General features: G+C 40.0%; 1 protein-coding gene across 2 annotated transcripts in view; it reads right to left on the bottom strand.

The window, feature by feature from the left end:
* The window catches only part of MALRD1 (MAM and LDL receptor class A domain containing 1), a 419,241-nt gene that overhangs the window by 174,021 nt on the left and 220,448 nt on the right, over nucleotides 1-24,772 (bottom strand). For both annotated transcript variants that reach the window (XM_069729529.1, XM_069729530.1), the window contains 4 exons: nucleotides 16,115-16,362; nucleotides 14,967-15,261; nucleotides 14,560-14,805; nucleotides 5,925-6,082 (listed from right to left, as the gene is read on the bottom strand). In XM_069729529.1, the coding sequence (XP_069585630.1) occupies nucleotides 5,925-6,082; nucleotides 14,560-14,805; nucleotides 14,967-15,261; nucleotides 16,115-16,362 (947 nt within the window). The remainder of the gene's footprint in view (nucleotides 1-5,924; nucleotides 6,083-14,559; nucleotides 14,806-14,966; nucleotides 15,262-16,114; nucleotides 16,363-24,772) is intronic.

The raw sequence follows: 24,772 nt of genomic DNA, 5'->3' as shown, positions 1-24,772 counted from the left end.
ATATGTGCCTTGTCCGTACTGCATTGGCCCAGGCTATATGACATGGCATACTGCGTCAGGGCTCGTTGCTGCTGCACAGTCGATGCAACATGTGTAGAGTGGAATTCCACCTTGTCAACACATTGCATATCAACCTATTAACTGGCATGGACAAAGACCTCTGTATCGATGCAAGTCAATGACCTGAGGGGTGCGAAAGGTGGAAATGACCATACAGCTTCTGTGCTTTCTGTAGCAGCTCACACAGGCCAGGATAGTGGCTGAGAAAATGCTGTACCACCAGGGTGAGGACGTGAGCCATGCAAGGCACGTGTAAAGGCATAAAGGTTGTGTTCACAATACAAAGCCAGAAACAAATTATATGGAATGTTGTGCATACACCCTTGAAGGCAACAAGTGGATGGCTTCATAAAAAAATTAACAAAGCGTAGTTGATGTATTTCTACACTCATAAAGGCTTTGCACAAAGGTCCAAGCCAGGAAAAATTATAAGGAAGGCCATCCATACACCCTTGAATACAACAACTGGAGGGCCTCAAATATTGAACATTAAAAACACTATGTGCATCTGTCATCTGGTGGTGTGGAAAAGTGGGGGCTAACCCAGGCTTTGTTCATTTTTTCAGGGTGAGCCTGTCAGCATTCTCTGTCGACAGGTGAAGGCGCCTGTCAGTTATGACCCCTCCCACGCTCAGACAAGACGCTAGCAGCAGTGCAGCACAACACCTCCAAGGCATAGAGTGAAAGCTCATGCCAGGTGTCCAGCTTTGAGACCCAATAGTTGAAGGTCACAAAGGAGTTAGGGAGTATGCTGGTTTGGTCGGCCATGTATTGCTTGACCATCTTTAAAAACTTTTCTCTCCTTGTCAAAAATACCCAGTCATTAGGCCTTGGACTCTGAAATGTTATCATGAAATTGGCCCAGACCTTTGACAGTGTACTTATGCCTCTGCTATGTGACTCCCTCAACTCTCCTCCTTGGTTTGGCAAGGAAGCATGTCCCTGCCGCTAGTGTTGTATGATGGGAATTTTTTCAACATATTTTCCACAATGGACTTCTGATATAACACAATTTTAGAAGACTTCTCCACATCAGGAAAGAGAGCTGCAAAGTTCTCCTTGTAGCATTGGTCTAGCAGGGTAAACAACATTACTCTTTTTTGGACAAGATAAATATAATGTGAGGATCACGGGAAAGGCAGTGGTACATAAACTCAACCATATGTGCCAAGCTTTCTACAGCAAACACTTCCCTGATTCCACCATGATGACGACTCTCCATGACCTCCTCCTTCTCGCTCTCTTCTTCCTCCCCCACAATCCATTTACATAGAGACAGAACGATGGTTGTGTGAGTACTAGCCTCTGTTGCGCTAGCAATCAGCTCCTGTTCCTCCTCCTCCACTACATCATTGTAACCCAATCTGCGCTGAGCAGATGAGATGAAGCTGGTCTTGGTAGTATCTCCCTGTCTCATGTCTTCCTCCATCTTCACCTAGTCCACATGCATAGCTTCATGTTTAACTGTGAGCAGTGACTGTTTAAGTAAGCACAGAAGCAGGATTGTTGCTCTGACTATGGCATCATCATCACCACTCATCATCTTGGAGTCCTCAAAGTCTTTGAGAACAGCACAAATGGCAGACATCCATGCCCACTCTACTGTTGTTATATGTGGAGGCTGACCAAAATATCGACGGTTGTGTTGGTGGTGGTATCTTCTTCTCATATGGGACTCGACCCCAGCCTCCACAATGTTCACCCAGTGTGCCATCAATGAAATGTAGCATCCCTATCCAAAAGTGCTTGTCCACGTGTCGCTCTTAGGGTATGTGCACACGTTCAGATTTGTTCACGTTTTTTCACGTTATTTCACAATAAAAATGCGATTAAAACGCATTAGAAAACGCCTGCATATGCATCCTATCATTTAGAATGCATTCTGCAATTTTTGCGCACATGATGCGCTTTTAACCGCAAAAAAAACGCATTGCGGTAAAAAAAGCAGCATGTTCATTAATTTTGCGGATTTTTCATGTTTTTCCCGCTATTCTATGCATTTGGAAAAAACGCAAGAAAAAACGCACAAAAAACGCACAAAAAACACGTCAAAAACGCATAAAAATCGCAAAAAAAACGCATGTGGATTTCTGGCAGAAATGTCCGGTTTTTGTCAGGAAATTTCTGCTAAAAAATCCTGACATGTGCACATACCCTTAATTGGACAATCCCGGTAAGTGCATTGGTAATGGCACAGGTGATGTTCCTGAACACATGCTAGAACAAGGCAGGGACATCACACTGATGCAATGAGTAGGCGTAAATCCTCTGTGTTAACAAACACTATCAGCAACATGTCCATGGTAAGCAGCCTGTAAATATGCCTGTTTAATGTTTGGGCTTGTGGGTGGATGGAAACTTTATCTTTTGTTACAAGGTCTAGGGTAGAGACAGCTGAACACTGTACTGGGACAATGATTTGGAAGTGCCTGATGATGGTGTATCAGAAAATGCAAGCACAGGTGCAGGGCGGAAGGCATCTGTGCCAATAAAGGGGATTGGGAAGCACCTAGCACAAAGGAAAAGGCAGTGGTGTCACTTGTTGGCACCAGTCGTGGACTCAGGCGTTCAGCCCAGCAAGCCAGGTGATTAGATGACGTGTGCCTGATCATGCTGATGGTGGTTAGGCTTTTAGTGGTCAGGCCTCTGCTGATCTTGGCATGGCACAGTTTTGTCTCAGAACTCTTTGTAAAAAAGTCCCAAACTGGGGAACACCTTACTCTTTGATGAAGTAATTCATGAGTGTCTGTGGTCTGCGGAACAGATGCCTTCCTTTTCCCTCTGGTCACCCCACTGCCTCTTCCTGCTTGTTTTGATGCTGCTGATCTCTCGCTCTCAGTGCTGCTGGCTCTGCATGCCACCTTTCCAGGTATGGTCAGAGACTTTGTCATCCACCACCTCATCTTCCACCGCCACACCATGGTCCTCCTGACATGGTGACTTATCAACAACTTGACTTATCGGCAACTGTGTTTCATCATCATCTTCCTCCTTAGACAAAATTTGCCGTTCACCACCATCATCTTCTTGTGGCTGCTCTAAGTTTTGTGCATCACTAAACATCACCTTCTCATGTCCTTCTTGGACTATGCAGGGTGAGAGGCCACAATCAAGAAATTATGTTGCAAAGAGCTTCTCGATGTAGACTAATATGTGACCAATAGTCTCATGGAAAGCAACACGGTGAGAGGAAGGAGGATTATGGTGAAGATTAAGTGATCCAGACTCTTGGCTGGTGAGACTGGATTTTGTGGAAGACTGAGTGGTGCTGCCAAACATGCTGGAAGCATTATCTGCTATCCAACAGACCAACTGTATGCCCTGGTGTGGCTTCAGAAGTGGTGTATCACGCCTTGCTGCAAAATGGGACACAAACCTTTTTGTCGTGGTTGGGAGTGTTTCTTGTGCTCCAGCAACATGAAAAACAAAGCACGTAATACTCTATGGATGATAATGTATAATGTAGTAAATTATTTCAAGCAAAAAGAAAATGAATGTGGTCACATGAAGCAGCTATATATTTAGCAGCGGACTGCAAAGCCTTAAGCCCTGCCTAGTATTCTGCCACTTTTCCTGCAATTGTCCCCTAGGCTACATGCAGAATGTATCTGATACAAACAGCAAAGCACAAGATTAGCCCTTAGAAGGACTCTTCGTAAGATGGTTCAGAATCAGCACCAATATCAACATTAGAGGACTCTGATTAGTTTAACTGTGCACACAGAGGCATGGATAACTGCTCTCTCTCTCCAATCAGAACTGTCCCTGAGCTGTATAATGGGGTCAGTGAACCGAGCACTGCAGTGCCAGTCATTTTATTACCACTGAGGTAATACAGCCAATCACATTAATGCCGCTACCAAGATGGCTGCGGCATTACAGTGACTGGAAGGCAATCCCCAGGGTGGAGATTCAAGCTTTGAATCCAACCATTAATAATAATAATAATAATTTTTATTTACATAGCGCCAACATATTCCGCAGCATTTTACAATTAAGCGGGGACATGGACAGACAATAAATTCGGTACGAGTTAAGACAATTTAAACAGTGACATTAGGGGTGACGTCCCTGCTCGCAAGCTTACAATCTACAAGGAAATGGGGGGACACAATAGGTGAAAAGTGCTTGTTATTTCAGGTCTGGCAATTATAATAAATAGGGATTTTCATATAAAGCTGCATGATCCGGTCATCAGCCCGTGTGTTTAAGTGCAATAGTCAAGTATCAAGTGCAGTTATCATGTGCATGGAGGGTGTGGGGACAGATGAATAGTAGGGTGCAGATTCAGAGTAATATTTGGAAGGAGGGAACAGAGCAAAGTTAGTTTACTGAGTAGTTGATGTGGTAGGCTTGTTTGAAGAAATGGGTTTTGAGCGCGCTTAAATAGGTCGGGGCTAGGTATCAGTCTGATCATCTGGGGAAATGCATTCCAGAGAGCTGGCACAGCACGAGAGAAGTCTTGGAGGCGGAGGTGCGAGGTTCGGATTACGGGGGATGTTAGTCTTAGGTCATTTGTACAACGGAGGGAACGTGTAGGGCGATAGACGGAGATGAGAGAGGAGATATAAGGCGGTGCAGAACTGTGGAGAGCTTTGTGGGTGAGAGAGATGAGTTTATACTGGACCCTGTAGCGAATGGGTAACCTGTGTAATGACTGGCACAAGATGGAGGCATCGGTGAAGCGGCTGGACAGAAATATGACCCTGGCTGCAGCATTCAAGATGGATTGGAGAGGAGAAAGTTTGGTAAGAGGGAGACCGATCAGAAGAGAGTTGCAGTAGTCCAGACGGGAATGAATAAGAGCGACAGTAAGAGTCTTAGCCAATGCTAAGAGCCAATGCTCATCGAGTATCAAGCAGATCTGACCACCTAGATACTCGAGTGATATCCAAGTATCACTGAGCATGTTTGCTCATCCCTAAAAAGCACCCTATCCTATTTAGCTGCCCTAATCGCCTTTTCTCAACACATAATGCAGATAATGAATTACTCCTGGTACTTTGGAAGGTTTTTGGAAAGATTAAGTCATTTGCCAGTCCTTTGTATTGACCACACATATATTTATAAATATAAATGAGATCTCCTCAGAGACGTCTTTTTTCTAAGCTAAACGAGCCCTACTTTTCCAACCTTTCATCATATGAGAGGTCTTCTATCCCTTGTAATAATCTAGCTACCCACCTTTGCACTCACCATACTTCCCAAAAGCCCAAAACTGGTGCAGCCAAATGAAAAAAAAAGAAACATTGAAAGTAAGATACAAAGTGAAAAAAGTGTGATAAACAGGTTCAGTATTTTCCAAAACAAATACCCCCAAAATATAATCTGATTAAAGTACACCCATTTACAATTACTGCACGTATCAAATGACCGGGATAAAGACAGTGTGAGTACAATTTGGACTTAAACACAGGTACACCTTCACCCATGACACAAACGAATCTTGAAATTAAGACGAAACTTTGAAATATTGTTAAATTATAGTTTGATCTCATTCCAATATTTAAATGCCGTGATTAAATATTACTTGATGTGGAGATGCTTCAGATAATAAACTTAAGTTTTTTTGTGCAAAATTCAATACCCTTGAGTCATTATTTATATGTTAGATAGGCTCTCTATAACCATTGGTGGTGATACCTGCATTTCTATCGTTGAGGGCAAATGCACAGTAGGGTGTGTTTCATATACTATGTTCTTCAGCAAATCAATTATTTGCCCTTACAGTGAATTAAAATCAAGCTATTGTGTCTGATCCCCCAGTGTGAGTGTAGAGGTAGGGAGGCCTAAGGCTCTGTGCATGTGATGGGAATACCAATATCCATTTATTACGGAAAAAAATAGTGAAATGTATCTCTTACATTTATAAGAACCCGTATTTGTCCAGTAGCTTTTGATGACATGTAGTACCAAAACGTCAGCATACAATTCCTTGACGACTCTTTCCACTTGGAGCTTTTCAGGTGGGCTTTTTCACCACGTAATCCAACATAAGATGTCTCAAGGTACAAAAAGTGACCTATTGTGTCAATCACATGGAGCATAAAGAATGGTTATAGAAGACATTGTAGTTAATAACACTGTTGTCAAAAGTAAAACATTTGCGTTTCATGCAAAAAATCATTATGCAACTCCATAAAACCACAATAATAGATGTCTTATAGCCAATACTGTGTTGAAAAACTTCCAATGTTATGTCCTTCAGATTCCATAGGATCGCAGGATACTCAATGAAGTATCTGCTATAGGTGATCGATGAATTGGAAATAAAAAAAATTGACAACTGTGTAAAATTCTTCAAAAAATTCAATTCACAGAGAATCGACTCACCGACAATCGCATGCACATCAAAGCCTCCATTTGCCCTGAAAACATTTGTGCCACACTCTGAGGTCTCCTCGAACTGAACTGAACATTTTAAGCTCCTTAGTAATGTTAAAGTATTATTAAAATATACATATATGGGCAAATGGATGTTTTTCAGTGATGTGCCGTCATGCACACTAGTTGTAAAGTTTACTCAGTGTTTTAAAGTCTTCTCTCCCTAACTTTTGGGCTCAGCTGTGTGTTCTCACATTCCAGATTCACAATAAAAATGTCTGCTGCATTCCCTGCCTCTGCTTTTATATAGGCTCTGATAGTCTCTCATTATTGGTTGTGTTATACAAGGTCATGTGAGCCCTTTTCTGGCTCATGCAATCTTCTGTTTTGTTTAAAATGGTAGTGGGTAGTTTTTGTTGATTCAGGCAAATTAAATTGAAAATTGTGTGAATTTGCCAGCTTCAGAAAATTTTCTAAAAATCATCACAAATTCGATTTGCAAGAGGAACCATATAAAGGCACAAACAGTAGGTTTTTGAAAAGGGAGCATTAATACTTTTTTAAAGTGTTTTTTCATGCAACGACAATCATTAAATGGTTTGCTATTCATCTTTTTTTAACCCAGCCTAGAATACTCTAAAAGAAATAAAAATGTTACCTGCTATTCTTTGTCCATTAATCGGTCCTAATTATGTATGTAAGTGTATTATAAAACTAACCAAATGCCATTTCCCCGTCTCCAGGTCCTCTTTTGGCTCAAGTGACCTGAATTCAGTCTAGCCGGCTCACATAGGGGTTTATGTGTGGGCCAGAAGTTTCTTTGTTAATGTAAGTCTATGGAGTCATGTTCATAGTCTCCTAAACTTACAATGGGAAAGCAGAACAGCCTGACACAGTAAATGTGGTGTGAGTCGGCAAAGATGCAGAGCAGTCACATGGGACCACAGTGGGGTTGGAAACCGGAGTAGATGGCAATTTGTCAAAGCTTCAGTGCAATCATGTGAGACCAGAGTGGTGATGGAAACCAGAGAAAACAATGATTATTACGTTTTTTTGCTACGCTTACACACCAATTATGAGGTTGGATTACAGAATACAAATTTTGATGATAATAAGACTTTGAGAACTGTGCGCCAACAGTGATGGGATCAATTAGTACCAGTCAATTCCAAGAATTGCCACGTCAGCAAAAAGGTTGTTCTCAAGTACTTCGAAAAATGTTGTTCACATAAAGGATTGCACATTGGAGGACAACCATTTGGATGATGCAAGTCAATGAAAGCTGATTTATCAATTTTTACGAACGGTAAATTATAATTTATACTTATACTTATAATTAACAAAGTTTGTTCCACTCCTCAAGAAAAAATTAGGAGTTACATTTTACAATAGTTTGTTCAAAAAGTTGTGCTTAGACAATTTATATTTTCAAAAGAATTACCTCAACTTGAGGCATGGAGATGTCAAGTAACATTTTCAATAAATCTATACATCTATACATATTACAGAATAATGAAGAGAAAAAGATAATACGCACTACATAGACAAAACAGAAACAAATAGGTAGGCAGCGAGAGGCCAAAGGTCTCTCATGGAGAAGGTGCCCAGTTGTAATGATCCTTCCAGCGTGGACATTGAGAGGTGAAATAAGTGTACCTATCAAACTCATAGAATAACTTAAATAAGCCAGCAGAATTACAGGAATTTAAAATGTAGTCAAGGCCTAGAAATATTAAAGGGGTTGTCCACTTTCAGAAATTTTTTTAAGTGCTTTACTCACTCAGCTTGGGTGCTGTAATGAGTCTTCACTGCATCTGCTAGTGTTTGCAGTGTTGATATCTTGTCGTCAGTGCTGAAGACAATAACTGAGCTCAGTGGCTCTACCGATGTTGACAGCATGAACCTCTAAGAGTCACTGAGCTCAACAGCATGCCAGCCAATCGGTAATCTCCGCAGTCCTGAGTGATTCGTGCCATCTACATTAGCAAACCTGCTGAGTTCAGTAATTGTCAAAACACACCGGAAGCATTCCAAGTGCTGCGTCACTCGAAACGGGTTAATACCATTGCTACCGGAGTCATTGCCAAAATGAAAATTGTGGTTTCAACCCTCTGTATGCACAGATGTGAATAAAATGGCATAATAAAACACCAGTATTATGGTGGTACACGTTCTCTAAGGGCAATGTTACAGATTTTGTATTGGGGCTCAGTAGCTGTAATTTATCACTCTGCTGGCAAATGTTTCAAACACCAAGTTTCGCACTGCACCGTTTTTCTCTCATTTACGACTGATATAGGAGTATCAACGGAGTTATCAATTTTTTTGGCTTCATAAATATTAATTCTTTGAGAACCTGAGCCTCATGAATATAAAAACCTTATAAATATTAGTCAGGAAGATCTTCAAAGGCTCCTGACATTCTTGAAAAGTCAATAGTATAAATCCCTTTCCCGTGTTTAGGTGACAGGTCAACTTTAATGACAGCAAGTTTGTACAAGGTTAATACATGAGAAGCTTTAACCTGGCTCCATCCTTTGCACTCCAGAATATAAATTACTCCCAATTACCCTAAGTTATAGACCACTACATGAAGGGAATACATATGTCCATGAACTTTATAACACATGAAAATAGAGAACATTGCGGATGTGTTCAGTCTCTCGTGTACAGTAGATGTCTTTGGTTTGACATAATGCCAGCTACGAGCTTGTTGATTTATGTACTAGATTTGCCCACGTCATCAAAATGTGTCATAAAATGTCATTGTTTTCACTTGATAAATGACAAATGATGGAAATGGCAAAAATCACCACTAATTCTCAGTTTCCAAATAATAATGCCTTTGACATAGATATTTGACATCACTAATCATTCTTTTAATTAAATAGGTTAAAGGTTTAAAGGGTTTATATAATGGAGACAAACCCAACCCATATAGGGAAACCTCTACTATCTACTATTTTCAGAACAAAGAACCAGTCTGTAAGAGCTGATCCACTCTGGTAGACCCGTTCCATCAATGTGCTGCAACAACTACGACTTCAAGTGACATGTCAGGCTTTAAAGGGAACCTGTCAGCAGGATTGTGCACAGTAACCTACAGACATTGTCAGGTCGGCATCGTTATACTGATTAAATTGATATCTGGGTGATGAAATCCATCTGGTGGTTGTTCTTTAATCTTTATTTTCAGTTTTAAGTTAATTGTATGCTTGTGCTCCTCGGTGGGCATGTCGGTGGGGTCTTCATGTGGTGATCCGATTAGGTATTCATCAGTATGGCTTCCAACAGGTCACTGATCCCTCAGTGACCTGCCTTCTAGTGGCCAAAAAACAGCTGACATCAACCCCAACCCTATTACCCCACTTGCCATCGCACCAGGGCAAGTGGGAAGAGCGAGGTTAATAGCCAGATGTGGCACATCTTATAGATGCAACATTTCTGGGGCAGCTGAAGGATGATGTTCTTAGCTTGGGTGGGGGCCAATATCCCTGGCCCCTTCCCAGCCTATTAATATGAGCCCACACCTTTCTGTTTAGCCTTTGCTGGTTAGAATTTATAGAGGGACCCTAAGCCATTTTTTTCCTGGGGTCCCCGGTAAACTAACCAGTAAAGGCTAAGCAAGCAGCTGTGAGCTGTTATTAATAGCATGGGAACCTTGAGGGATATTGTCCCCTTTCCCAGATTATTAACAACAGCCCCCAACCGAGGCCTTTTAGGGTATGTGCACACGTCAGGATTGCATCAGGATTTTGTCAGGATTTTGTCAGGATTTTTCATCAGTATTTGTAGCCAAATCCAGGAGTGGAACAATTAGAGGAAAAGTATAATAGAAACATATGCACCACTTCTGCATTTATCACCCACTCCTGGTTTTGGCTACAAATACTGATGAAAAATCCTGACAAAATCCTGACAAAATCCTGATGCAATCCTGACGTGTGCACATACCCTTACTCTGCTAGTTATGAAAATTAAATCGGACCCTACACCACTCGTTTTTAAATTATTTATTTTACACACGATGCAGACAGTGGGTGCTGAATACAACTTCCATCATTGCTGCCTGGTCGCGCTGATCTCAGGTAGACCAGGCGACAATGACCCGAGCTACCTTCAGCTCCTGGTGCCTGGGAACAGCACAAACTCTACCTCTTTTTCCGAGGCACTGGTATATATCACACTTATGTCATTCGTGTGTCACTATTGTGCACATAGGTGGGACGTTTGCGGTCTGTGCTGCTGATAAAAAAATTGACAAGTCAGGGTGTTTTGACCATGGACACACGGTCAGTGGAAACACAATGACAATGTGGGCAGACCAATTCATTTGAATGGGTTTATGTGTGCGTCTCCAACACATGAGAAAATAGTCACCACTCACCACACGTACCGGAGACACTGATGTGTGAAGAAGCCCTAAGAAAATTTCGGGAAAACACTAATAGGACAGCTAAACTTTGTATGGGGGTAATCAGAATCACTGTAAATGATGGTCGCTGTGTCCTGACTATTATTATACATGAGTGTAAGTGTGATTTGTTGATTCTGAACACAACGACATCCCCAATTAAAAGAGGGAGCTCACACTTATGCAAGCATATTATTTCAGTTTTGTTATATTTATTTCTTCCCTTGGAAAAAAGTTCGGAAATAATTATTCTTGTTATTATTTTTTCTATTAAAAAAACTGGCATTTTAACAAGGGTGTGTGGACTTTTTATATCCATGTATTGAGGGGATTTTTTCCAACAAACTATCAAGGATGCCAATAATTTTTGCTACTACTGTTTCTCATCATCAGTGATTGCTATGTACCGTATATACTCGAGTATAAGCCGACCCGAGTATAAGCCGACCCCCCTAATTTTGCCACAAAAAACTGGGAAAACTTATTGACTCGAGTATAAGCCTAAGGTGGGAAATGCAGCAGCTACCGGTGAATTTCAAAAATAAAAATAGATGCTCCATACCATTCATTATTGCCCCATAGCTGTGCCATATAGTGCTCTGCACCGTTCATTATTGCCCCATAGATGTACCATAGAAAGGTGTGCCATATAGTGCTCTGCACCATTCATTATTGCCCCATAGCTGTGCCATATAGTGCTCTGCACTGTTCATTATTGCCCCATAGCTGTGCCATATAGTGCTCTGCACCGTTCATTATTGCCCCATAGATGTACCATAGAAAGGTGTGCCATATAGTGCTCTGCACCATTCATTATTGCCCCATAGCTGTGCCATATAGTGCTCTGCACTGTTCATTATTGCCCCATAGCTGTGCCATATAGTGCTCTGCACCGTTCATTATTGCCCCATAGATGTACCATAGAAAGCTGTGCCATTGCTGCTGCTGCTGCAATAATAAAAAATAAAATAATAAAAAATAAAAAAATGCCATACTCACCTCTCTTGCTTGCAGCTCCTCAGCGTCCCGTCTCGGCGTCTCTCCGCACTGACTGATCAGGCAGAGGGCGGCGCGCACACTATATGCATCATTGCGCCCTCTGACCTGAACAGTCACTGCAAGAGGACGCGAAGACAGAGCGGCGCCCGGCGGGTGGAACGTGGACAGGTGAATATAAAATACTTACCTGCTCCCGGCGTCCCGCTCCTTCTCCCGGACAGCTGGTTTTCGGTGCCGCAGCCTCTTCCTCTATCAGCAGCCGGTCACCATTACCGCTCATTAGAGAAATTAATATGCGGCTCCACCCCTATGGGAGTGGAGTCCATATTCATTTCTCTAATGAGCGGTCCCACGTGACCGCTGTACAGGGGAAGAGCTGCGGCTCCCGGAGACCGTGGGATGGGTAGAGGGAGTGCCAGGAGCCCCGGAAGCAGGTAAGTATGCCTCAGCGCCCTCTCCCCCTCACCCGCCGACCCTGCCGCCGACCGTGACTCAAATATAAGCCGAGAGGGGCACTTTCAGCCCAAAAATTTGGGCTGAAAATCTCGGCTTATACTCGAGTATATACGGTAAATGCATTTTTTCACTTTCAAAATTGACCTGTTTCACAAGGTGCCCCAAATGAAGTTTTGCTTTAAATGTAGTGAACATAATCATCTAGACAAAGTAAAAGATGTAATATATTATCCACCAGATTGCTTGAACTAAACATGTTTTAAGTTCTGGCAGCCAATCTTTCCTGTTGCTTACCATTAGTCAGTTAAACCTGAGACTGATAATGTGACTGAATGTTAGGCCTGACTCAGCTGACCAAAATGTACTATGGTAAAGGAATGGCTTCAACCTTGGGCAACATACAAAACTATTTTTTTTACCAGAAATACAGTGGGGAAAATAAGTATTTGATACACTCAAGATTTTGCCTGTTTCCCCTCTAACAAAGGATGGAGAGGTCTGTAATTTTTATCCTAGGTACACTTCACCTGTGAGAGACAGAATCTTAAAAAAAATTCCACAAAATCACATTGTATGATTTTTTAATAATGAAATAGCATTTCATTACATTAAATAAGTATTTGATCCCCTAGCAAGCAGAAATAATTCTGGCTTTCACAGAATTGATAGTCTTTAAGAAGCCTCCTACTCTGAACTCATTACCTGTAGTAATTGCCCCTGTTTGAACTCTTTATCTGTATAAATGACACCTGTCCTCAAACTCAGTCAATCACACTCCAACATCTCCTCCATGGTCAAGACCAAAGAGCTGTCTAAGGACACCAGGGACAAAATTGTAGACCTGCACAAGGCTGGGATGGTCTACAGCAGGGGTGTCAAACTGCATTCCTCGAGGGCCACAAACCATGCGTGTTTTCCTTAGCATTGCACAAGGTGCTGCAATCATTATGTGTGTAGGTGATTAAATTATCACCTGTGCAGTACAAGGAAATCCTGAAAACATGACCTGTCTGCAGCCCTTGAGGAATGCAGTTTGACACCTCTGGTCTACAGGATAATAGGCAAGCAGCTTGGTGAGGAGGCAACGATTGTTGGCACAATTATAAGAAAATCGAAGAAATAGAAGATGACTGTCAATCTTCCTCAGTCTGGGGGCTCCATGCAAGTTGTCGTCTCGTGGGGTAAGGATGATTCTGTAAAAGGTCAGGAATCAGCCAAGAACTACATGGGAGGACCTGGTCAATGACCTGAAGAGAGCTGGGACCACAGTCTCAAACATTACAGTTAAAAACACACTACGCCTTCATGGTTTAAACTACTGCAGGGAATGCAAGGTCCCCCTGCTCATGCGAGTACATGTCCAGGTCCTTTTGACATTCGCCAATGACCATCTGGATGATCTAGAGGAGGCATGAGAGAAGATCATGTGGTCAGATGAGACCAAAAGAGAACTTTTTGGTATTACTTTCACTCACTGTGTTTGGAGGAATAAGAAGGTTGAGTATAACCCTAAGAACACTGTCCCAACTGTGAAGCTTGGTGGAGAAACATCATATTTAGGGGTGCTTTTCTTAAAGGGGGACAAGACGACTGCACCATACTGAAGGGAGGATGGACGAAGTCAAGTATTGCAAGATTTTGGCCAACAACCTCCTTCCCTCAGTAAGAGCATTGAAGATGGATCATGGATGGGTCTTCCAGGATGACAATGACACAAAACACCCAGCCAGGACAACTAAGGAGTGGCTCTGTAAGAATCATTTCAAGGTCCTAGAGTTGCCTAGCCAGTCTCCAGACCTGAACCCAATAGAAAATCTTTAGAGGGAGCTGAAACTCAATGTTGCCAAGTGACAGCCCCAAAACCTGAAAGATCTAGAGAAGATCTATATGGAGGAGGGGGCCAAAATCCCTGCTGCAGTGTGTGCGAACTTGATCAAGAAATACAGGAAACATCTGACCTCTGTAATTGTAAACAAAGGTTTCTGTACCAAATATTAAGTTCTGTTTTTCTATTGTTTCAAATACTTATTTCATGCAATAAAATGCAAATTAACTTTGTAAGAATACAATGTGATTTTCTATTTTTTTATTTTTAGATACTGTCCCTCACATTTGAAATGTACTTAAGATAAAATTACAGACCTCTCCATTCTTTGTTTGGTGGGAAAACTTGAAAACTCAGCAGTGTATCAAATACTTATTTTCCCCACTGTACATCTACCCCATCAACCATTATGATCCCGAACACCTTTTTTGCTGTTATAGCCCTATATATGCTGACTCATAATGGATATGGTACATCTTACCATTTTTATTTCCAAATGTGTGGTCCATAGAAGGTCTCAGAGACTGAGATGAATATCCTCCTAAAATCCAGTCAAAATTGTCGGCGATTGAGTTTTTCCACCCACACATGCCATTTTCAAACGTACATGAGGTCCCACATTCTATTTCATCTGTATTATCCCCGCAGTCATCAATAAAGTTGCACAACTTTTCTGGTCTGAAGCATTTTTTATTGTCACATTCCAAAAATCCTACTGGACAATTATCTGGGAGAAAACAAAATGTGGCATTAGGTACCCACTTTACTACAAGCAAATCTAGCCAAATAGGCTTATCTTATAGCTGGTAGAGAATAAAACTACTAATATTTGACATCCCTGCTAATCAGATCAGACAAGTCAAGACATTTGAAGTTATGAAGTCCTACCTTTCCCAGGTCTGTACTTTGGAGGACTTTGGGTTACTGCCGAGGATGGAAAACACTCATTTGTGAGAACAATGTCATCCAGAGCTAAATCTGCTTTTTGATTTCGGCCAATTTTCCCTTCGAAAGTGATGTAGAAATCTTCTTCCAGACTATTGAGTGGTAGCTCTTTTCTCTGCCAGAAATTTCCTTGATCCCTAGTCAAATTTAAAAGAAGATCCTGACGACCACTCACTGTTACCTGAGATATGGTCAGTGATCCAATACCTTCACCATACATGTGAAAGTAAAAGAAGATCTGTGGAAAAGAAGACAACGACTGTGCTGAGAGAAGAACAAGTTAAAAGGTACTATTCAATGTTTCTTAGAGATAAACAAATTGTAATTGTAAGTTATCCCCTATTTACTGATTGCAGGGGGTCCATCTACTGGGATCCCCACGGATTGCGCGGGAGCAATTAGAAGGTCCTGAAAGAACCATGTCAATAGAAATAATGAAAAAGTTATGGTTCTTGGAAGAAGGAGAATAAAAAGCTAAAGCGCAAAATTGAAAACTGTCTGCAATGGGAAATAGAATTTTGTCTATTTCTCCTAAAATTTAGATTTTTGATTTCAGAATTCTAGCTCAGCTCAGAAAATCACAAATTTGTTATAGTGTGTGTCTTCAGGGGTAGTGGTGCCTGAAGACATATATAACATATTCCAATTAATATGTATTGTTTTTATTGCTTTACTAACTCAACATGTGTATCACTTAAAAAAAAATGTGGAGAATAAATGGCATATCCATTGTCCTAAAATCAATCTTTTTCTTTGTTTTTTTCATGATAAATTGTGCATAATAAAAGTCCCTGAGATGATAAATTCACTAATGCGTTGTTGACGTTTTGACCTCCGAATTTGTTTTTTTAAATTGCGAGTTGAAGGTACACAACAGAAATGGCGCTGCTCTTCCTTCTCCTAGATGAGTAAATCATAAAGAATGTTCTCATCTTTGGATAAAGATCACGGGCATGATAATCCCAATTACAGTTTCTGTGTATCCTTGTACCATGCATAATTCAGTAGAGTTGTGATAGATCAAAACTTTTTATAGATTTTAATTTTCACTTTGTCTTGGAAGTTGATGATCTCCCAGAGGTCAAACATACCGTGCAGTTCCTGCTCCACTTGCTTATCATTGGTCCAGAAAGCCTAGCACTCTGTCCAGGTAAATGTGGAAATGATCCTTCTATAAAAATATAGAACCCAAATGGGTTCTGCAAAGTGTGATCAGTCACTGGACCAGTGCCAACAGTTGGGGTACTTCCAGCTCGAATGCTCCAGTCAAAATCATCGGTACCATTCTGCTTCCAATCACAAAGATCAAACTCAAAATTACAACGTCCAAAATAGGAGTCTAGAGAGTACACACAAATACAAAGTGAATCAGTGACATTCACTAGTGTAGCTGTAAGAGAAATTATAACATCTGTCAAATAACATTAGTGAAAGTCCACACATCACAACTCTATGTAGTCTTATTACAGGAACGCAGAACCATGGAAGTTTTCACTTTATTCACGGAAATGTCCATCAGAATGTTGAAAAATGATTGCAATCAGCTTATATTTATCATTTAAACGATTTTCCACTGTAAACAGGGCATCCGTAGGAGATACCACCACCAGCGGATATTGCCGCCGGTGGTGACATCACTCATCAGCATTTATTAATTGCACTTATGATAAAAGTTATCTTTCCTCTAGGCATTTTTCGTAGGGGAGAATATGATGGTTATGTACTGGTTCATTATTGACCTGAAGCCAGTATTGTTGAGTAGTTTAGTCCTCAAAGAAATGTGAAGAGTTCAGAAATCGTCAGCTTCCTTTTACACAATGGCCTTGGAAGTAACATCTGCTGTATTCAATGAGTCATTTAACAAATAAAAAATAACATTATCCAGCTGAGCAAAATAAAGAGATATAATAGGTAGCCCCAGATAAGTATGGCTATGGAGACCCTATTATGGATTCATACAACTTGTAATGTGGCTGCATGCATGACTCCTCACTGTGGTAATGTCTCGCCTTGTTATTACAGTTCTGTTGCGGTAACCTAGTTATGTACTTCAGTGAAAAAAAGTTTCGCATTTTCATAAGACGACAGCAGGAAATGACACAATATACTGTTTGTGCTGGAAATCAATCTGTTCTCCTGTGCTTTATTGTAATATGTCAATCCTGTGCTGTATAATGTGGACTACTAGTCAATCTGCTCTGCGGTGCTATTTTATTACTTACGAACGATCCAATCCCCAAAAAATATGATGATAAGCAAAAATATGATTTCCTCTCTAAAGGGATGTAACATGGACTGCAGGGAAAATGAAGACTTTTTGCATAGTCCTGTTGGGTATTTCTGTATGCAACCCTGGGAATTATGGGTTAGGTCACTGTCACTTAGTTAGATCTATTATGAGGAGGACATCTGGCCGGATATTAAAATCACAGTGTCCAGAATACTAAATATGTGAGGAATATACGTATTGAGGATTAAAATATAATGTAGATCCATGTGTATAGAATTATTGGATGCTTAAAACTTAACTATAGTCTGTTAGGTCCTGCATTATGGAGTCACATGTACTCTATACATTACCCATTACACCAAATTATGAAAGTATTCTTTGTTAAAACCAAACTCCTCAATACAGCATCAGATGGAAAATGGGAAAATATTTGTTTCTGTCCAACTTCAGAGGAACCACAAAAATAGCCTCTCTACGACTCAGTATGTCATCAGAGGAAAAGAGAGGTACAGTATTGAGCTATAACTTTCTAAAGCTGCTGTATTAAAGATCCCTAATTAGTGTTCCTTTTAGTGGGTGCAAAATAGGAAATTATCTTTGGACCCTCTTTTCCAAGGGCTTCCAATAAACATAACTCCAGGAGCAAAGTAAAGCTATATAAATAAGCTAAAAAGAACGCACTGCCTACAGTGAAGCTTGGTGGAGGCTGTGTAATGCCTACAGAGAAGCATGATAGAGGCCAGCTAATGCCTTCAGTCAAAAATGAAGGTAACTCATTGATGCATACGGTGAAGCATGGCAGAGGGTTGGTCATGCTTTAGGGATGCTTTGCTTCCTCAGGAACTGGAAACCTGTAGCATGTGGAGGACAAGATGATATCAAGTATCAGAAAAACAGAAAAGAAAATGTTATACGTTCTGTGAGCAAGAAAGGCCTCCAAAATGTTGGTAAGGGGCCCTACTTTATGAAGAATAGAATAGGAAAAAAACCTGAATACAACTTTATTAAAATATTTTAAAACACTCATTTACATTCTTATATATCATTAAATGTAACAGAATAGCCTTCTATAAATCATAGTGTTACATTTAGTGATATGTGAGGATGCCATTAACCATTTTTAAAAAAATATTTTTGATAAATTAAGCTGATATCTGGGAGTCGGAGCTTTATTTTCAAAAGGTAGAGGAGAAAACAAAGCGATCTGCTACCTTGGATCTAATCCTTATAAACAGGGAGGAAATGGTTGAGGAGGTGAGGGTGGCTGGAACCCAAGGAGGCAGGAATCATGCTATCATAGAATTTTGGATAACTAGAATAAGATCTGTGAAAACTCAGACTTCAAGGTTGGATTTCAGAAAGACAGATTTTTAAGGGACTCAGAAAGATGATAGGAGGGATTCAATGTCCTTAAGGACAGAAATAACCAGGAAGGATGGGGAATTTTGAAAAATGAGTTTCTCAAAGCACAATCGTTAACAATCTCTAAAAGAGGGGAGAATAGGAAGCTTTTAAGGAAACCAGTATGGATGAACACAGAACTTAAATTCATGCTAAAAAGGAAGAAAGAAATGTTTATCAAATGGGAAGAGGGAGGCATATCTAAAGAAGAATATAATGCTGTCTGCAGTGCATGGATCAGATTATCTAAAGCTGATAATGAATTAAGGCTTGAAAGAGATGAAAAAACCAATAAAAAGGGATTTTGGGGGTATGTCAAAACTCGAGTATAAGCTGACCCAAGTATAAGGCGAGACCCCTAATTTTGCCACAAAAAAACTGGGAAAACTTATTGACTCGAGTATAAGCCTAGGGTGCGAAAGGCAGCAGCTACTGGTAAAATTCAAAAATAAAAATAGATACCAATAAAAGTAAAATTAATTGAGACATCCGTAGGTTAAATGTTTTTGAATATCCATATTGAATCAGGAGCCCCCATATAATGCTGTATAAAGTTCATGATGGGCCCCATAAGATGCTCAATAGAATAATATGCCCCATATAATGCTCCACAAAGGTTGATGTCCCCATAAGATGCTCCATAGAATATTATGCCCCATATAATGCTGCACAAAGGTTGATGGCCCCATAAGATGCTCCATATAGTACTAAGCCCCATATAATGCTGCTGCTGCAATAAAAAATGCCATACTCACCTCTCATCGCTGGGGGTCTGGTGCCAGTGTCCTGAGCAGGCGGGGACACGGCATGCTATGGGGGCCAAGTGTGGGAGTCACAGCTGGCTCAGGACACCGGCACTTGCAGTATTCACCTGTCCACGTTCCACCGCCATGCACTGCTGTGTCTTCCGGGTCTCTGCAGTGACTGTTCAGACAGAGTGCGCGCACAAACCACTTCATCGCACCCTCTAACCTTAAAGTCACAGTGAGAGGACGCGGAAGACACAGTGTGGTGGTGGAACGGAGACAGGTGAATATTGCATGGCTCACCCTCCCCCATTATACTCACCCTCCAGGCGTGGTCTCTACTTCTCCGATGGTCTCTGGCACCAGCAGCTTGATTCTGTGTTCAGCCGTCACATACTACCGCTCACTAAAATAATGAATATGCACTCCACGCCTATGGGAGTGGAGTCGCGTCCATATTCATTACTTTAATGAGCCGTACCACGTGACCATTGAACACAGGAAGAGCTGCGGGCGCCGGAGACCATTGGAGAAGCAGGGATGTGCAGAGACCGGGCCGGAAGCAGGTGAATGTGATGTGACAGCCACCACTCCTGCCACCCCCCCCTTCCCCGCAGACCTCCTGGGACAATGACTTGAATACAAGCCGAGAGGGGCACTTTTAACCTAAAAAGTGGGCTGAAAATCTTGGCTTACACTCGAGAATATACGGTAAAAGAAAAATCAAAGACGCTATAGGATTTTTGCATACTGAAAATGGTGCAATGATAAAAAATGATGTTGAGAAGGCCAAACTTTTAAATTCTTATTTGGCATCTGTTCTCTCAGAAAGTAAATGTAACATCAACTGATATTCACTGTAACATTGAAGTAATAAAATAATCCCCACTATCTATAAACAGAGAGATAGTGAGGGAATACTTAGCTAACATAAATGAATTCAAGTCTCCAGGTCCAGACGAATTACATGCTAGGGTACTCAAGAAGTATCATTTCTCCTTGCAGACATTGACATGCTAAGCGTGCAGAGATGAGGAGACTTAGGGTACCGTCACACAGTGCAATTTTGATCGCTACGATGGCACGATTCGTGACGTTCGAGCGATATAGTTACGATATCAATACCACCAGAATGTGAGCAATGGAAAAACAAGGGACCCAAAGAAGCAAATAGGTGATATTTAAAATTCAAAGTTTATTTCAATAAAGATATGGTAAGCAATAATCCACAATAAAAAATATAATATTAAAAATATATATATATCTCACATAAAAATACAAACTACGCACGTATGCTGGACCGAAGAAAACGTGCCAACTACATCAATATATATATAGGCAAGATTTTTAATACAAGAGAACCCCTGGAAAAATAATAAATATAATATAATTCATAAAAAAGTATATTTTTATATATATATGCTGTGTAAAAAGGATAAAGGAGGACAAAAAAAGTGTGTATAAAAAGTTTAATATACAGTAGGGTGAGGACTAAAAAAATATATATGTAAGTAAGAAAATATAAAAATTCATAAGCCTCACAAAGTGCACAGTGACAATTATTCCTCAAATATTGCAAAAAAGTGAAGGTCCGCTGACCCAGAACAGAGGGCGTTACACCTCAAACTATACCTTCCAGGGGTTAATAGGTCCAGTATTACGTGCGCCCCGACGCGCGTTTCGGAACGAGTCCTTCATCAGGGGGTACGTATACTGTCCCAAATAGCCGTTTTTATAGTAATAATAATTAGCGCCAATGTCTAGCGTCCGGGTGTGTGTGGCGCATCCGCCGCCAGGAGGTCCCGGAAGTCCGTGACGTGCACGTCATGTGATCGGACGCACGGCACTGTGGGCCGGCGTTGCCTAGATCACACAGACACGGTGAGTCAGGGCTGTGAGACACAAGCGGCGCATGCGCACCACCAAGGACCCGACATTGGACGCTAGAAGGTAAATGAAGATACGAAGGGAACATGAGCAGTTCCATACAGAACCATGATGCTATAATGAGAACTCCATGCAATTACAACAGTTACATAAACAATCTGGACCATATAATAAGAGAGAATATATGTAAATATACAATATGAAAAAATATATCATACATAAATAGTATCCAAATTAATAATACATATTCTAAGTACATACATAATCAATAATTACATATACATGATCAAATAAATATATATTACTGTATATAGCTAATATCAAATTACATATATCTCAATAACATGTGATGTAAATATCCAAGAAATATAATGAAAAATAATAAATAAAATAATAATAATAAAAATAAAAATAAAGAAAAATAAAAAATAAAAAAATAAAAAAATTATAAATAAAAATAAATGTCCCTTCTTTTTTATCTAATTTAAAACCCCCGTCTGGTTGTAGAGCTTGTGGCAAATGCGTAGCCTGCCCCAATATAGTGAGGAGTCAGAATTTTTGTAATTCAATGGGGACAACAACTTTTAATATTAAACATGCCATAACTTGTACTTCAAAGGCTGTAATATATTATGCCACATGTCCCTGCCTATTGATCTATGTCGGAATGACTACTCGTCAATTAAAAATCAGAGTACGAGAGCATGTCCTAGGGATAGAAGCAGCAAAGGATATTGAGGATATTACCCAATTGAAGACTATCCCTAAACATTTTAAATTATATCATGGGTGTGACTCTTCACTTTTGAAAGTGATGGGGATTGATATGGTTGAGCCAAATGAACGTGGCGGGAGAATTAGTACACAGTTACTGCAGAAGGAGACCAAATGGATTTGGACGTTGGACACTGTTTTCCCTAGAGGATTAAATGAAAATTTGAGCTTTGCCCCTTTCCTCTAATATATGTGACTTGCCCGTGTGTTTTTAACCACCTTTTATATCCATTTATTTTTTATATATCTTTTATATTTTTTATACTGTTCTTTTAACCTGGTTTTTATTATTCATTGTAGGTTATTCATATACATGAATTCATCGTTATAAGGTTCCAAGATGAAGGGAATATTATGTGGATCTAACTGTTGAATCTTGGATACCTCAATTTGGACTATTTATCAGCAGCTAAATAATACTATATACATGTTTATATTTATTTTTTATTATTTTTTGTTTTTTATTTTTTTATTTTATTTATTTTTTATTAATTATTATTTCTTATTTCATTATTTATATTCAAATTTATCTTTATTTATTTATTTTTATATTTTTTATTTTTATTTTTATTATTATTATTTTATTTATTATTTTTCATTATATTTCTTGGATATTTACATCACATGTTATTGAGATATATGTAATTTGATATTAGCTATATACAGTAATATATATTTATTTGATCATGTATATGTAATTATTGATTATGTATGTACTTAGAATATGTATTATTAATTTGGATACTATTTATGTATGATATATTTTTTCATATTGTATATTTACATATATTCTCTCTTATTATATGGTCCAGATTGTTTATGTAACTGTTGTAATTGCATGGAGTTCTCATTATAGCATCATGGTTCTGTATGGAACTGCTCATGTTCCCTTCGTATCTTCATTTACCTTCTAGCGTCCAATGTCGGGTCCTTGGTGGTGCGCATGCGCCGCTTGTGTCTCACAGCCCTGACTCACCGCGTCTGTGTGATCTAGGCAACGCCGGCCCACAGTGCCGTGCGTCCGATCACATGACGTGCACGTCACGGACTTCCGGGACCTCCTGGCGGCGGATGCGCCACACACACCCGGACGCTAGACATTGGCGCTAATTATTATTACTATAAAAACGGCTATTTAGGACAGTATACCTTTTCCCTGACGAAGGACTCGTTCCGAAACGCGCGTCGGGGCGCACGTTATACTGGACCTATTAACCCCTGGAAGGTATAGTTTATTAATGTGTAAACGTTCCCTTTTTTTCTTTATATGCACTGTTCACTTTACTTGGCTCTGAGGTGTAACGGCCCTCACCCTCTGTTCTGGGTCAGCGGACCTTCACTTTTTTGCAATATTTGAGGAATAATTGTCACTGTGCACTTTGTGAGGCTTATGAATTTTTATATTTTCTTAACTACATATATATTTTTTTAGTCCTCACCCTACTGTATATTAAACTTTTTATACACACTTTTTTTGTCCTCCTTTATCCTTTTTACACAGCATATATATATAAAAAATATACTTTTTTATGAATTATATTATATTTATTATTTTTCCAGGGGTTCTCTTGTATTAAAAATCTTGCCTATATATATATTGATGTAGTTGGCACGTTTTCTTCGGTCCAGCATACGTGCGTAGTTTGTATTTTTATGTGAGATATATATATATTTTTAATATTATATTTTTTATTGTGGATTATTGCTTACCATATCTTTATTGAAATAAACTTTGAATTTTAAATATCACCTATTTGCTTGTTTGGGTCCCTTGTTTTTCCATTGCTCACATTCTGGTGGTGTCAATATATACTGAGTGGGTTCCACTTCTTTCTTTTCTTCCTTTGGCACAATAGACGAGATATATGTGAATATATGTGGGTATATATGTGTATGTACCTAGTGGTATATATATATATATATACAGTTAGGGCCAGAAATATTTGGACAGTGACACAATTTTCGCGAGTTGGGCTCTGCATGCCACCACATTGGATTTGAAATGAAACCTCTACAACAGAATTCAAGTGCAGATTGTAACGTTTAATTTGAAGGGTTGAACAAAAATATCTGATAAAAAATGTAGGAATTGTACACATTTCTTTACAAACACTCCACATTTTAGGAGGTCAAAAGTAATTGGACAAATAAACATAACCCAAACAAAAAATTTTTATTTTCAATATTTTGTTGCAAATCCTTTGGAGGCAATCACTGCCTTAAGTCTGGAACCCATGGACATCACCAAACGCTGGGTTTCCTCCTTCTTAATGCTTTGCCAGGCCTTTACAGCCGCAGCCTTCAGGTCTTGCTTGTTTGTGGGTCTTTCCGTCTTAAGTCTGGATTTGAGCAAGTGAAATGCATGCTCAATTGGGTTTAGATCTGGAGATTGACTTGGCCATTGCAGAATGTTCCACTTTTTGGCACTCATGAACTCCTGGGTAGCTTTGGCTGTATGCTTGGGGTCATTGTCCATCTGTACTATGAAGCGCCGTCCAATCAACTTTGCAGCATTTGGCTGAATCTGGGCTGAAAGTATATCCCGGTACACTTCAGAATTCATCCGGCTACTCTTGTCTGCTCTTATGTCATCAATAAACACAAGTGACCCAGTGCCATTGAAAGCCATGCATGCCCATGCCATCACGTTGCCTCCACCATGTTTTACAGGGGATGTGGTGTGCCTTGGATCATGTGCCGTTCCCTTTCTT

This window comes from Ranitomeya imitator, chromosome 6, assembly GCF_032444005.1.
Source record: "Ranitomeya imitator isolate aRanImi1 chromosome 6, aRanImi1.pri, whole genome shotgun sequence".
Lineage (NCBI taxonomy): Eukaryota > Metazoa > Chordata > Amphibia > Anura > Dendrobatidae > Ranitomeya > Ranitomeya imitator.
Note: the sequence above shows the minus strand (reverse complement) of the source record. Positions and strands in the feature narration are given on the sequence as shown.